Genomic DNA, 15,633 nt, shown 5'->3' with positions numbered 1-15,633 from the left:
ATGAAAATGTAATTGAAAATAAATTTTTGACAATATTTACGCACATTAAGAAAATCTAGAGACTCTACGCTTAGGAGAATCGAAAATTTTCACATAAAATGATGGGATTTTTCACATAAAATGACAATTTTCACTACGAGGACTGACGCAGATTTGATCACATAAAATGACGATTTTCATTATATGGATTGACACCTGTTGATCATGATGAGATAATGAAACTGAAATTTTAATCAAGAAAATGAGTATTGGACCCTTGTTGATTACAATGAAAATTTACTTATTACAACCCAATTTAAAAGTGGAATTTTAAAAAAGATAAGGTAGGGTGCTAATGGTATTTAAAATGAAGCCAATCAATTTCAATAATTGACAAATCAAAGCAATCAATTTTAAATTGCCACTCAATCTTAAAATCAACTTGTCATTTGCCAATCAATTAACAAAACACCAAACCAAGTAACTAATTATAATTAACTCATGGTAGAACTTCGGAGTGTTGCTCATTTTAATTGTCCGATTGAAATATAAAGATAAATATTCCAAATGATTGGTTGAGAATATTGGGAAGTGAACTGATTCAACGCATTTGAGATCCATGAGACCAAGACCCATTCTACACGGTTTCCTCTATTCGGCCAAGACTTAAAGTTAAAACCTCACACACACACACATTAGTTCTTAGCCAGAAAATATGCACTCAAAATTTAAAATGCCCCTACCCTTGTTCAGCCAAGAAGAAATGAGAAGTAAAAGATGAACTATTTTAAGATTCGGTCAAGTAAGAACCCAAAAGTCAAAATAAGTTTCTAAAAAATTTGAGATTCTCACATTGATTCAACCAATCTTCATAAGAAACTATCAAAGAATTCACATTGAGGAGGGGGCTCGTCCAATACTCAAAAGAAGTTTTTTCTCTCTTTCTTCTCTCCTTCGGAAACTTCTTAACGAAGGAGTGAAACAAAAACCTATATAAGGGCATCATTGGACCTTTTTTAGAGCTCTCGATGATTCTCATACTTATTCATTCACTAATAAGCTTTCCCATTCTCATTCACTCTCCTCATGCTCAAACCCTCTCTCTTATTTTTCTAAACAGCAAAAAGAATAAAAATATGAAGAAAAAGGGAACATAAGGACTGACCTCTCATTCATCTCCATGCTCCAATAGTAGCCACTTCTCCTCTTCTCTTATCCTTTTGACACTCCGACCAGCAGTTGAACACCCTCTTCTCTTCATCCTTTTAACACCCCAACCGGCAGTCACTACCCTTTCACCTTTTAACGCTCCAACTAGCAGTTGAACTTCCTCGAGCTCTTTCTTTTATCACTATCGCACTCACAAGTTTTCACCTTTTAACGCATCCAACCTTTTAACGCTCCAACTAGCAGTTGAACTTCCTCGAGCTCTTTCTTTTATCACTATCGCACTCACAAGTTTTCCTTGAATCAGATTTGAAGGAAGTACATAGCAACCACAATTTTTCCCTTTCAAGGTGAGTTCTTTTTTTTTCTTCTCCATTACTATTCTTTGTTCATTATTATTTTTATTCTCTTTATTTTATTTTATTTTATTACTCTCCCTTTTCTTATATTTTGCTAAAACAAAATTTTGTTTAATCATTTTCTTTTCCCTTTTTCTTATTTTTCAAAATTATTTTTTGGTTCAATCATTAATCATATACGAGTAGCTTGTAGAGATTGAGTTGGATAAGTTTATTTCATTTCCACTTTTTTCTTCTCTTTTATTTTTGAAAGGTATGTTCTATACTACGTGGCAAAATTTTAATGCATAAATTAATAATGTTTGAGTTTTCCTTTAATATTCACTTGCCCTTACTATGATTTAATTGATTTGATGATATCCGTGCTAATATTCATGATCGATAGGATAATATTCATGCTCATACGTTATTGACTTGACAATGATTGATACCCATGATGATAATTGACTAATTCAGAGATTCATTTGTGCCTTCACTAAAGTTTGACCACTTTGGTAATTACCTATGCTTATGGTTTGAAATGATAATCAATTTAAGATGTAAGTGTGTCAAAATGATAACTCATTTGAGAAATTATTTATGCACATGTTTTTGCCGGCTTTAGAAATTGTCCATGTGTATAGTGGTATTTACAAATTTGAAAATTGATGATGTATGCGTATGATGACATTTACCAATTCGGAATTTGTTTATGCATATGATATTTTCATCGATTTAGTAATTTATTTATGAACGTGGATTTTTTTACTAATTTGAAAATTTTATGCATATGATATTTTTAGCGATTTGAAAATTTTATTAATATAATGTTATTTCATCAATTTGGAAACTTAATCATGCATGTAGAAATCTTCATCAATTTGGGAACTTATTCATGCACATTGAATTTTGCTTTGGTAAATTTTGTCACCTGAGCCCTAAGGCATTATATATGATTTACGCTTTCTCAAATTGTTCCTTTCATCCTTGCGTGTGGAATTTGAGGAATTGTGTGATAATTGAGGAAATCATAGTCTTGATATTTGATTGACCAATTGGATATAAAATGATGATGTCATGATTGACCAACTTGACATGAAATGATGATGTTTGGATCTTAGTCTTAACCTTAGTCTTTGTCTTTTAATCTTATGATAGTTTTTGGATCATAGTAGAGACCGATTGTTTCGATCAGACGGATTCGGTGCCTAACACCTTCCGAAATCAGTAATTTAATCCCTTGCCCATATTTTTTACCTATGGACCATTCCAAATTCATTTGGAGTTATTTTTGTTCCAAAATCTAAACAAGGTGGCGGCTCCCATTCTCAGAAAATCCCTCGTTATATCAAGTGATGCTTTTTATTATTTTTGTAAAAAGTGTTGAGGCTCTTTCAATAGCTTGGGTTTGGTTCCCTAATAATGTCAAGCGCTGCAATTCTACCTCATGATTGAGTATTATTAGGGACCTCAGGATCCAAGAAAGGTTGAGAGACGTAGGCATCATCCAGAGTTCTTTATGTTGCTTTTGCAGAGACTTTTAAGAACGTGAGGATCATGTCTTTCTAGAGTGTGACTTTTCCTTCAACATTTGTTTTGGTCTCTTAAGAAGAACAAGATTGAGGCACTTGAATAAGAGTTGGAATCCTAAAGTGGAGTGAGTATGCAACAATTTTAGGTCAAAAAGCTATGTGCTACTGTCAAGAAACTTGCGTTTAATGCCTTCATCCACCACATTTGGAGTGAGAGATGTAGGCGATTATTCTAAAATTACTATTACCCCCAAATCTTTTGGAGAGCTTCATTGTGAGAGATGTTCAACTTAGAGTCCAAAGTATAGAGGCTTGCGTTGAGGACAATGCCTCTAATAGAGAATTCATGGACTCTTGGAACCTATCCCTCAAGTTCGAAGTCAAAGTTTATGTGAGATGCTCTTGGATCAAGCCCCCATACAACTTCTATGTTTTGAATTTAGATGGCTCCTTTAGAGTTAACGCTAGAGGCAAGGGAGCAATCATCAGAGAGAACAATGGTAGTATCATTAGAGCCCTCGTAGAAAATACCCATGCCAAATCAGTTCAAGCATATGAGCTAAAAGCCATGTTGAAGGGGTTGATAATGGCATCAGATCTTAATGTCCAGTCATTAAAGGTTAGAGCTGACTCAAAGCTAGCAATTGACTTTATCAAGAGAGAATATGAAACCCCTTGGAGAGAGAAGAGATTGATAAAAGAAATTAGAGCTAGAGCTAGACATTTCCCCAGGATAGACTTCAACTTTTGCTTCCAAGAGTGCAACCAAGCAGCTGATTTCCTTGCCTCCTTCATCATCTCCTTAAGTAGTGTAATGATGATCCTTAAACAATTGTAAAGATGCCAGTGGACACATTTATGATCAATAGTAGTCCTTTGTTTTCTGGTTAGGGGTTTGCCTAACCCCCTTTAATTAAAAAAAAAATGCCAACTATTTTAAAACAAGGGAGCTGTTATTATCACCCCAACATTTACATATCACACCCCAATTAAAACTAAACATAAACTCTTTGTTAAGCACCTCTTATGGACCTAATCTTACCAACAAAACTTGTATCGAAAATTTAAAAAATTATGAAAATGGTGCATTATTCATTTTAATTATGAGAATAGTAAATTAGCATTTTCAAAAATAAGCTATTTCACAAAAACGGTAAAATTTATAATGAACAATGTTTTTTAATAAAATAAAATATCCCCTATTTAAGTAAATATATAGAAATATAAATTTTTTTTATTAGAGAGCGATGGAATAGACTAAACCTTGAAGGAAACACTACCATACCAAAACAATTATATTTTTAGTTGCCTACTTAAACATGGGATATACATATCATTCTCACAAAATCTCCAGGATGAGAAGATCATCCTCACAAAAAAGCCCAATCTGAAACCTCTAAATCCTCAAAAGTGGTTTACCAATTATTGGCAAAAAATCAATTATCCACATTCGAAATCACTTTTGATGGGGGTAAGAAGGTTCATTTTGGGCTGATTTTTTTTAAGGATGATCTTCTCATCATAGAGATCATCTTCACAAAAATCAGCTCAATTCAAAACTTCTAACTCACATTTTGAAAAATGGTTGTTTTTACATATGTTCCTTGAACGCTCCCCATATGTATATATAATAAAACACAACTTAGTTGGAACAATTGTGTGTGACACAAATATCCAATTAATTACAGTTGTGGGAGACAACTATCGTCTAAACCTCCCATCAAGTTATAGTGTCATGGGACCCACTTTATTTATTTTATTATTTTACCTATTCTAATTTCACTATATTTTCTTTTCTACCCCTTTAATCTAGGTTTTAAAATTAGACAAATTTTATTCGAAATTCGAGTGCACCAAATCCAAATTTAGCGGGTTTGGTCCCATCAAGTAATATCTGAATAAAAATATGGTTCAGATACGGGTTGATGTCCCTTAATCCAAGTCGAATATGGATCCATTCCTATATCGACCAAGATTCGAATGATATTTTATTTTGCAAATTGTATATTTATATTTTTCTAGTTATCTTACATCAATCAAATTGGAGGAGTCTTGAGTTCAAGTCACTATTTGACCACATTTTAATAATTTTATTTGAAATAACCTTGAATGGTTTAACATTATCCGACCTTCAGATCAGTTCCAGATATGGATTTGATGAAAGTAAAATAGTTCAGATATGATTTTAGTTATTCAGATCCGGATCATGATATGAATCCGAATAAAAAATTCAGACATGGATATGGACATACTTATATCCAAACTGTATTTCACCCGTTCAAACCCTATTTTAATTCACTTTATTGTTTTTCATTTTTTACCCTTTAATCTCAATTTTTTTTTAATAATACACCCTAACTCATTTTCCCCCCTACTTTTATGCCCCTTAAACCGAAAGAGGATGTCCTATAACTTTACTATATTGTATCTTTTGTCCCTTTAATCCATTTTATTATATTCATCTCATATCCCTTTAATATAATTTTCTTTAATAATATCCTTCCATCAAGTTACAGTTTCTTGGGACCCACTTATTTCATTTATTATTCACCTCCCTAACTTTATTATATCTCCTCTTTTACCTTTTATTGTTTTTCATCTTTTACTAATTTCAATTTTTTTTAGTAATAATAATACTCATCCAATTATATTTTTTTTTGCTTTTATCCCTTTAACCTGAGAGAGGATGCCCATGCCGTAGGCATGGGTGAACTCTAGTACATATGTATGGGAAATGTTCAACACCCTACATTTTGCCCTATATGTTTTGTTTTATATGAGTTAAAAGTTTTGGAATTGACTGATTTTTGATAAAGAGATCATCCTCACAAAAAATAAGCCCATTTCGAAACTTCTAGCCCCATTTTATATGTTGAAGAATCGTGGATTGACCATTTTTTGTAAACCACTTTTGATGTGTTAGAAGTTTCAGAATGAGCTGATTTTATGTAAGGATGATCTCTTCACCATATATATCATCTTCAACAAAAAAAAAAAAAGAAAATTAGCCCATTCTAAAACTTCTAACCCAAATAGGGAAGAACACGCATGACAAAATGAAGAGTGTTGAACATGACTATATATATACTATTTTATAAGAAAAAATGGAAAAAGGGTATTTTTGGCATTAAACACTATTACATTTAAAATTTTATCATTTTGGTGAAATAACTTATTTTTGAAAATAGAAATTTGCCATTTTTGAAATTAAAATGAATAGTGCCTCATTGCGGTGATTTTTTAATTTTCATATATCGTTTTGGTAAATTTCTCTTCTTTTAATTTGTTATAAAACATGGTAATGTTAAAGTAACTTTGGTAATGTTTGAATGGTGTGTTCGAATCTTTAATGAAGGTGTGATAAATAATTTAAGAATTGGGGTGTAATAAGTGAAAATTAAGTGCCAATAGCAGCTCTCTAAAATAATGTAAACGACTTGACTCGTGCAAGACGAGATGGCTCATACGACGAGACGAGACGTGTATACCGGGTTTCAACTTTCAAAATCATGGTATCGTCCGTTACATACTGACATCTCGAATTCTTGATACCTCTCTGTAGGGTTTTAAACTCTCTCTCTCTCAGCGAAGGATTGCTCTTCTCGTTAGGGTTTATATGTACTGTCTGTAAGCATAAGAAAACTTAAGAAGAGTTCTTGTGATTCTCTCTCGGGCTTCGCTTTTCCTCCTTCGAAGTTCAAAGATAAGATGCCACAAGGTTTTCTCTCTTTCTCTCTCGCTCTTAATTGTATACTATTTTCGCTCTTAATTGGATACTATTTTCGCTCTTAATTGAATACTATTTTGTGAAATTTATATAACTAATCGATCATTGGGTGTGTGAAGATCTTCCTGGTTTCTATTTCGATCCGGAGAAGAACAGGTACTTCCCTATCAAGGGTCCGATTCCTGGTTCTACTTCTTCGCATTCTCAAAGAAAACAATCATCAATACCAGACAAGGTATCAACTCTAATCAATTTCTATATTTTGTTTCGATTGCATTAATGTAAACGTGAAGAAAAACAATGTTGTTTGATTTGATTTAGTTATCAATTTTAGGTTAATCTCATTCTTTATTTTATTTTATTTTTTAAATAAAATTCATTAAAAATCAAAGCCAAAGTAGAATTCAAGATAGAATTCTTGAAGCCTAAGTAAGTTATGTTGATTGATTTGTAATTTTAAGAAATAGTTTAGTTCATTTTCGTTGACTATACTGAATTAATGATTCTAGATAATCTGATTGAAAAGGGATAAGTACAGAAATGTGACCTAACTGAACATAAGACGTGATTGGTAGTACCTCATTGTGATCGAGATAGTTATGCAACTCTCCAAGATAGTTACATAAACTGCTTATAACTTACACAGCAGTTTCTCTTATGTAATATTATAAATAAGTGTTTTAGATACAATTATCGGTTTCCAATCTGATTTCCTATCTTAACTAAAACTCTTTATGGTATCAAAGCTACATAGGAGGAGGAGGAGACCTAAACCAGCCTTCTTTCATAAATATTGTTGGATGTCAGACTTTTGTTCTCTTCTGTTATCTTTTCTCTATTCCCTTATCTTTCATTCTTTAAGAAAATGGCTTCTTCTACATCTACTGCAAATGTGAAAAATCTAGTCCCAATTAAACTTGATTGCACCAACTACATTCTTTGGAAAGATAGTTTTCTCACCTTCATCGACAGCCAAGGTCTGGGAAGGATATCTTGATGGTTCAAATCCTGCACCAATCAAGTTCCCAAGTTCTCAACCAATGAGATTGGTCAAACCACTGATATTGTTACCCCTGAATTCCAAAGTTGGTACAGAGCTTATCAATTGGTTCTGACTTACATCAATGCTACAGTTTCAACTGAAATCTGACCTATTATTGTTAGCTATTCTTCTTCTCGTGTTGCATGGATTACCTTGGAAAAAGTGTTTGCTGCTCAATCTAATGCAAGAGAATTTCTTCTCAGGGAACAACTATTGGATTTGAAAAAGAAAGACTCATCTATCACTGATTATTTCCAACATGTCAAAAATTTATGTCACCAACTTGCAGCTCTTTCAAAGCGTGTTTCTGACTCAAAATTCATGCAATATATTCTCCATGGCCTAGATTCCAGTTATGAGCCTCTTGTCTCCCCTCTCATTGTTCAACATTGCACTCCTCCTCCAGACGAACTTTATGGCCATCTACTGTCACAAGAAATTCGCATTACACAAATGAATGCTTCTCTCTCTAATGAGATCCACAATTCTACTTTCCTTACTGAACGTACCTGTCCTTCATTCCCCAAGGATAATCAAACAAATCCTTCTCCACGTGGTCATTGGAGCAACAACTATCGTCCAAACTCTCGTAATTACAGAAATAATCGTGGATGGAACAATAATCGACGATTCATCAACAATCGCTCCAACTGGAATAATACAAATTGACGTCCTTTCGGTAATGAGATTCTAGGTTCCTATCCTAAATTTAATTCCTCCAACATCTCTGGATCTGTTGTTCGTCAGCTTTGCAATGGCATAGGCCACACTGCTAATGTATGTTCCAAATCTAATCGACCCTACCCTGCAGAAAAATTTTCTAATAATTTTGCAGGACTCTCTATTTCACAACCTTTAGATCCCAACTGGTATACCGACTAAGGAGCGACGAGTCACATGACTCCGGGCATCACTTCTTTTTCTGAACATCAATCCTATAATGGGAATGACGATGTTTTTGTTGGCAAATAGGCTTTTCTTCATATTCAAAATTCGGGTAACATCACTTTACTTGTTTCTTCTACTGTCTTTAACTTACATGGTGTTCTACATGTTCCCGGGCTTTCCAAAAATTTGCTTTCTGTTTCTAAATTAACTAGAGATCATAGTTGTTCTATTGAATATTTTGATTGGGGATTTTTTGTCTCGCTCGAGGAATGAATAGTGGAAGACTATCATTTTTCTTTGCCCCATAATCCTCTCTATCTTCATACTGTGCATTATCCATCCAATGTTTGGCATCATCGTCTTGGTCATCCAAGCATTTGTGTGATGAACTTTGTATTGTCAAAAAGTCTGTCAATGAAAGCTGTATCTCCTACAAATTTCTTTTGTAGATATTGTCCTTTGGGCAAAGTTCACAAGCTACCATGTCAGAACTTATCAATCTCTGTTTCTCGCACCCTTTATTTCAACTTTATGCAGATGTATGGGTTCAAGCACCAATTGTTTCATGTGATGGTCATAAATATTATCTAATAATAATTGATGCTTTTGGTGGTTTTTCATGGTTCTTTCCCCTATTCGAAAATCTGATTGCCTCAGTATTTTTATTAAATTCAAAATAATGATTGAAAATCAATTCAATCTGAAAATTGCTCAATTAAATACTGACAATGGCGGTGAATTTGTTGACAATAATTTCCAATCTTTTCTTTCTAACAATGGAATTTTTCATTGTTTAACCTGTCTTTACACGCCAGAACAAAATGGCGTTGCAAAGAGAAAACATAGGCATATTGTTGAAACTGGTCTGACTCTACTGGCTCACTCCAATCTACAGCAGTATATCTCATAAATCGGCTACCCTCGCCAATTATTCAAATGTAGAGCCCATTTGAAATTTTGTTCCATAAAAAGCCTCAATATCACCAATTGAAGAGTTTTGGATGTGAATGTTATCCGTGGATTCATCCTTTCAATAATTCCAAACTCCAATTTCGTTTCGAACAATGCATATTTTTGGGTTACTCTGCAGCAGGTTTTAAGTGTTTCAATCCTTTAACAGGTAAGGTTTACAACAATTGCCACGTTACCTTTAATGAATCTTCCTTCCGCTATATAACTCTACATTCACCATATAAGTCCTGTGCTTCCTACCCACATTTGTCCCAACTTTTTCAAATTCCTTTTAAACAACCTCCTCTTCCTTCACCAGACCAACACTCTCCTAATACAAATCCTGTACAACAAGGCAACACTTCTTCTATTTCTTCTAATTTCCTACCAGACACAACTCCTACCATCTTTCCTACTTAACCTTACCAACCAACTCCCTCATCCTCTACTAATTCACCATCTTTTCCTGTTCCAGTTTCTTCTACACCAACAATTCCTATTTCCCTATCTAGTATAACCATTCCTAACCCTCCACCACAAACCCATTAATACCCAATGATCACCTGTTCAAAAGATGGGTCTCTCCCATCCAGAAAATTTCAGATTAATCCAAAAACCTTCTTGACTGCCAAATACCACCTTCCTACAGATAGTCTTGCTCTTCTTGTTTCTTCTCTTCCACATGAACCGTGAACATTCACTGAAGCAAATAAGGACCCTCACTGGCGATCAGCAATGCTAGATAAATTCAATGCACTCTTATGAAATAAAACTTGGAGCCTTGTGCCATATCAGCCTAACATGAACCTAATTGGGTGCAAATGGGTCTTCAAAGTCAAGCAAAAATCAGATGACACCTTAGAAAGGTTGAAGGCACGACTTGTTGCAAAGGGGTACAATCAAAAATAAGGTTTTGATTTTGAAGACGCCTTCAGTCCTGTATTAAGCCAACTACCATCAGGTTACTTCTTTCTATAGCAATCACAAATAATTGGATCATTCGTCAATTGGATTTCAAAAATGCTTTTTTACATGGGACATTAAATGAAGATGTATTTATGTGCCAACCCCCTGGCTTTGTTGACAGACAATCTCCAAATCATGTCTGTTGTTTGCACAAATCTTTATATGGATTAAAACAAGCGCCCAGGGCATGGTTCCATTGCTTAAGTATGTCATTAAAGGAACTTGGCTTCATCGCAAGCACTTTTGACAGCTCTCTCTATTTCTGTCGTGATGGATCAACAATCACTATTATCTTGATCTATGTGGATGATCTACTAATAACAGGCAACGATGCTCACAGTGTTAAATCTTTTATCCGTCAACTCTCACAACGATTTGACATGAAATATTTGGGAAATTTACATTATTTTTTGGGCATTCATTTTACTCGAACATCTCAAGGTCTTTTCTTGAATCAACTCAAGTGTGTTTTGAATTTACTTGAACGTACCCACATGATTGGAGCAAAGCCATGTAGCACACCTTGCACTTCTGGCAAGATACGTTCTATTCATGATGGTAAACCTTTGGCCGATCCAACTCATTATGGACAAGTCGTGGGAGCACTTCAATACCTCTTAATGACAAGACCAGATATATGTTATGCAGTCAATCACATTTGCCAATTTATGCATGCTCCAACAACAAATCACTTTATGGCGGTGAAACGGACTCTAAGATACCTCAAAGGTACACCTTCTGAGGGTATTATGATCTGTCCATCATCCAACTCCGAACTTCAAGTGTTTACCGAAGCAGATTGGGTCAGAGATCCGGATGATAGATGATCTACCAGTGGTTTTTTCCTATTTTATGGTCAAAATTTGGTCAGTTGGTCTTCCCCGTATGCAACCCACTGTCTCCAAATCATCTATTGAAGCCGAATATAGGGGAATTGCAAATGCTACAGCAGAAATTTTATGGATTTGTTCCATCTTACAAGAATTACAAATGCCATTCTCTTCTCCTATCATTTTCTCTGATAATTCGAGCGCCACTTACATGGCTGTAAATCCAGTTTTACATTCACGATCCAAACATATTGCCGTGGACTATCACTTTGTTAGAGAACGCACAGCCGCAGGGGAACTTAAAGTTCAATTTATCCCAAGTTCAGAACAAGTGGGTGATGCATTTACCAAAGGCTTACCTACATTGATGTTCAAATGTTTGAAAGCCAAGCTTCATGTGGTATCACCCCCGTTCAGCTTGCAGGGTAAGTACGGAAACGTAGTCTAACTGAACAAGACGTGATCGGTACCTCATTGATGTTTGAATGTTTGAAAGCCAAGCTTCATGTGGTATCACCCCCGTTCAGCTTGCAGGGTAAGTACGGAAACGTAGTCTAACTGAACACAAGACGTGATCGGTACCTCATAGAGATAGTTACGCAACTCACCAAGATAGTTACGTAAACTGCTTGAAACTTACAGCAGTTTCTCTTATGTAATATTATAAATAAGTGTTTTAGTGGAAATACAATTATCGGTTTCCAATCTGATTTCCTATCTTAACTAAAACTCTTTACTGATACCTATGAAAAAGTATATAGCAACATGGTTCAAGCTGTTGGAATGTATTGGTGGATACATATTTGTATTGGCCAAGACATTGGAATGTTTCAAAATGCATCCCAATGTTTCGGTCGAGACAATATCATTTTTTTTTTATCTTGATCAAAACATTGCCTCAAGATAAGATTTTAAACGTTTTATAGCAGAATGTCGATAACAGGTGAAAAACATTGATGGATTTAGATTTCCAAGTTTGAACATCTAAGTACGATGTATGAGTTTGACACGGCCAAATTTTAGATTCTATTAGTCCTACATCCAAGTTTCTTAGTTCTAAGTTCTAACCAAGTGTTATATTTGTGTTTTTCTCTCATTTGTTGGAATAGAAATATCATTATGATTCTTTAAAGAAGCTTTAAATAGATCATCATCATCTTATTCCGTATCTCATATTGGGTCAACCATACGAATCCAATTTCACCATTCCATTTTATCTTGGGTCATATCTCCAATTGGGGAATTTAGTTTTAGATCCTTTCTTACTACCTCCATCAATGACATTTTTGATCTCCTTTTTGCATTTTTAGATCCATTTTCGCTGTATGCACCCAAATCATTTCAATTTTCAAATGACTTTCCTTTATTTTATCTCTTATTTGGACTATTCTTGAATTACCTTGAATGTATCATTTTTGATATTGACTTTCCTTCTCATCTATCTTCACATCCAAATCTCTGCTATGCTCATTCTATGGGCATGTTTGTTGACTACCAACAGTTTTGTAGAGTGTGAATGGTCTAATTATTAGGCATGATTGTCTCATAAAACTCTAGAAGTGTGTCTCCAACTGATCCACTCAACTGTATTGCAATGGGTCATATCCTCACCGATATCTTCATCAATATGAATAAATCTTCAAATAACTTATGAAAGTGTCCCCTTTGGGATAATTCTAGTTTTTCCATCTTAGCCAATATCTCATCCTTAGGATTTTTCTTCCTAATGTTACATTGCATATATTATGTTTTGGTTGTACCTACTTAAAATCATTAGTTTCTTAGGTGTTCCTCCATAGTTCTCATTTGAATTCGTTCGTTTTCTAGTTTCATCAACTAAAACTACTTTATTTACACATAGCAAATGCCATAATCTCCTTGTGAATAAGGGCAATTCCATGACTAGTGCAAAAAGTTAAGGATTTGGGGTTGATACATAGCACGGACCATTATAGTTGGAAACTTTCTACGAAATATTCTAGCTTCATCACCATTTTACATTTCTTAATATCATCAGCATATTCATCTAAGATCCACATTTTCTCATCAAATTAACTTTCCATGGACTCAATCATACATTTTTTCTAAGTCAATAAAAAGCATTTGTATATTCTTCTTCAATTTTCGAATTGGCAAAAAAATAGCATTGGTAGTTGAACAATTGACAAGAATCCAAATAGTTTTATGAAATTTGATAGAAGCCAAATAGTTTGATGAAATTGTTGTCTCTTGTATTAATCTTCTTCTTCATCACCCTCTCCCACAATTTCACAATGTGACTCATAATTTTTATCTCAAGATTTAGTTGTAAATTTTTTTTTTAAAATAACCAAGAGAGTTGGTACCAACACTCATAGACTTTAACCAACTTAGCAAGTTGGCACTTGCATCATAATGCATCTAATTTGATCTATTATCTCTCTCTCTCTCTCTCTTTCTCTATTAATTTTTGCAGTATGTCGGTGTCTTTATCACTCTCTTTGAATCCAACATACATTTTAAATAATAAGCCTTATGTTTTGCCTCACTACAATCTTTGCTTTTATTTTATTTTATTTTATTTTTATTTTAAATAGATTTATATTTTTTCAAAGTTTTCTTTGCTCTTAGTTTGTTTCTCGATCTTGAACTACAAGGTCTTTTGTCTAGTGAGCTTAAACCTCATTGTTTCACTACCGAGTTTGTTAGTGTTGATAATTTTTCCCTTTAGATTCAACAAAAACATCTTTTAATACACTTTTGATTTTATTGGACACTTTATCCCATATCAATGTAGTTTTGGTTTCTAAAATCCATTTCCTATGACAGTTTTCCCTAAGGTATCGATGTTTTCTCCTTTCAAGTTCCACCATCTAATTTTTGGGCATCCTTTTTTTCTATCCTTCTCTTTCTTAATGCAAATATCCATAACCAAGGTTTAAAATCTTGTTAAAACAATGTTTCGGTTAGGAGAAAATTCGAGATTGTCTTGATCAAAACATTTTGAGACATTCCAAAACATTTGGAAAAATGCCGAGACAAATCAAAACATTGAATGTTTCAAAGTCAATGTTTCGTTTTGGTCTTGATTAAAACTAGGATGTCTCGGCCAAAACCTTCAATCCATGTCCGTAACCACTAACCTGATTGTCTTGGCCGAAACCTTCATGCTTTGTATGTTGAACATTCCTTTTTTTTTTTTTCCCATTTATTTTTTGAGAAGTAATAATAAAAATCTCATTACTAGGAAAGTAAAGGGGGATGAGATGATCAACCCACTTCAAATAAATAAAGAAAGGTGATGGGGACATCAAAGCTTGAAGAATATGTTTTATTTTATTTAGTTTTCTATTTTAGGACTTTATTTTTATGTTTTTTGAGCTTAGTTTCATGTTTTATTGGTCCATGGTCTTAGTATAATGTTTAGGGGTAGTTTGTTAAATTTAGTTTTTCTTTTATTTAAGTTTACAATGGTTGAAAATTTAGGAGAGAGAAAGTTACAAAAATAGGTTATTTATTAGATATTTTAGTTTTATTAGGACTCTTGGTTGATTTTTATTTATTTATAGATTGCATTAGTGTTTATCGACAAAGTTGATTAATATAATAAAAAAAAGTCTATGTTTTTTATCGTTTGGATGTTGGTGCATGCATTCAACGTGGTTGATGCCATGGAAATCATTGGGGTGATTCCAAGGTAAATGTATCATTTTTTTTTCCTTAATCGTTTTCTTATATTCTATCTTCTTCTTCAATCCATTATTTCTACTTTTTTTTCTTTTTGTTTATTTGTGAGAGATCAAGAAACAATCAAGAACCCCCTAATCCTTTCAAGAAACCAACCCATAAACTCTGTTTTCTTGATTTTTTTGAGAATTCTTGATTCCTAAATTCTTGAATCTTGAATTCTTAAAATCCCTTTCCTCCGGCCTCTAATCCTTATCCTATAAACCTTAATTTTTACTCTTTTCCCTTTTCCCCTACCTTGTTGAAAATATCGTAATTGTAATTTTGTGTGTATTTTTTTGTATTTTTAGGCCATTAGGATTGTGGTCATAATTGCAAAACGTCAAAATTAAACCTTAACTCCCAAATCCGTTTGGTTTTACCCTAACGTAAACCAAATCCTTAACTCAATCCCAAACTAGATTTCCTTAATCCTTAAAAAAAATGTTCTTCCCTCATTGTTCTGCATCAAAAAGTAACTGAGACACAACATAAACAACTAATTAAA

General features: G+C 33.7%; 1 protein-coding gene across 5 annotated transcripts in view; it reads left to right on the top strand.

Annotated features, from left to right (window-relative positions):
• The first annotated feature begins 6,409 nt into the window (after nucleotides 1-6,409).
• The window catches only part of LOC147410986 (Transducin/WD40 repeat-like superfamily protein), a 90,526-nt gene continuing 81,302 nt past the window's right edge, over nucleotides 6,410-15,633 (top strand). For 2 of the 5 annotated variants that reach the window (XR_015178646.1, XM_086443087.1), the window contains exons 1-2: nucleotides 6,426-6,734; nucleotides 6,863-6,978. Coding sequence is in view for 4 of the 5 variants with exons in the window: in XM_086443087.1 (XP_086299213.1) it covers nucleotides 6,725-6,734; nucleotides 6,863-6,978 (126 nt within the window). In the remaining variant the exon portion in view is untranslated. Of the gene's footprint in view, nucleotides 6,735-6,862; nucleotides 6,979-9,567; nucleotides 11,956-15,633 lie in introns of those variants that run through there. The other 3 variants (XM_086443097.1, XM_086443107.1, XM_086443115.1) reach the window with 3 other exon arrangements.

Source organism: Akebia trifoliata, chromosome 1 (genome assembly GCF_017979445.1).
Source record: "Akebia trifoliata isolate Shusen 1 chromosome 1, ASM1797944v1, whole genome shotgun sequence".
NCBI classification, from domain to species: domain Eukaryota; kingdom Viridiplantae; phylum Streptophyta; class Magnoliopsida; order Ranunculales; family Lardizabalaceae; genus Akebia; species Akebia trifoliata.
Note: the sequence above shows the minus strand (reverse complement) of the source record. Positions and strands in the feature narration are given on the sequence as shown.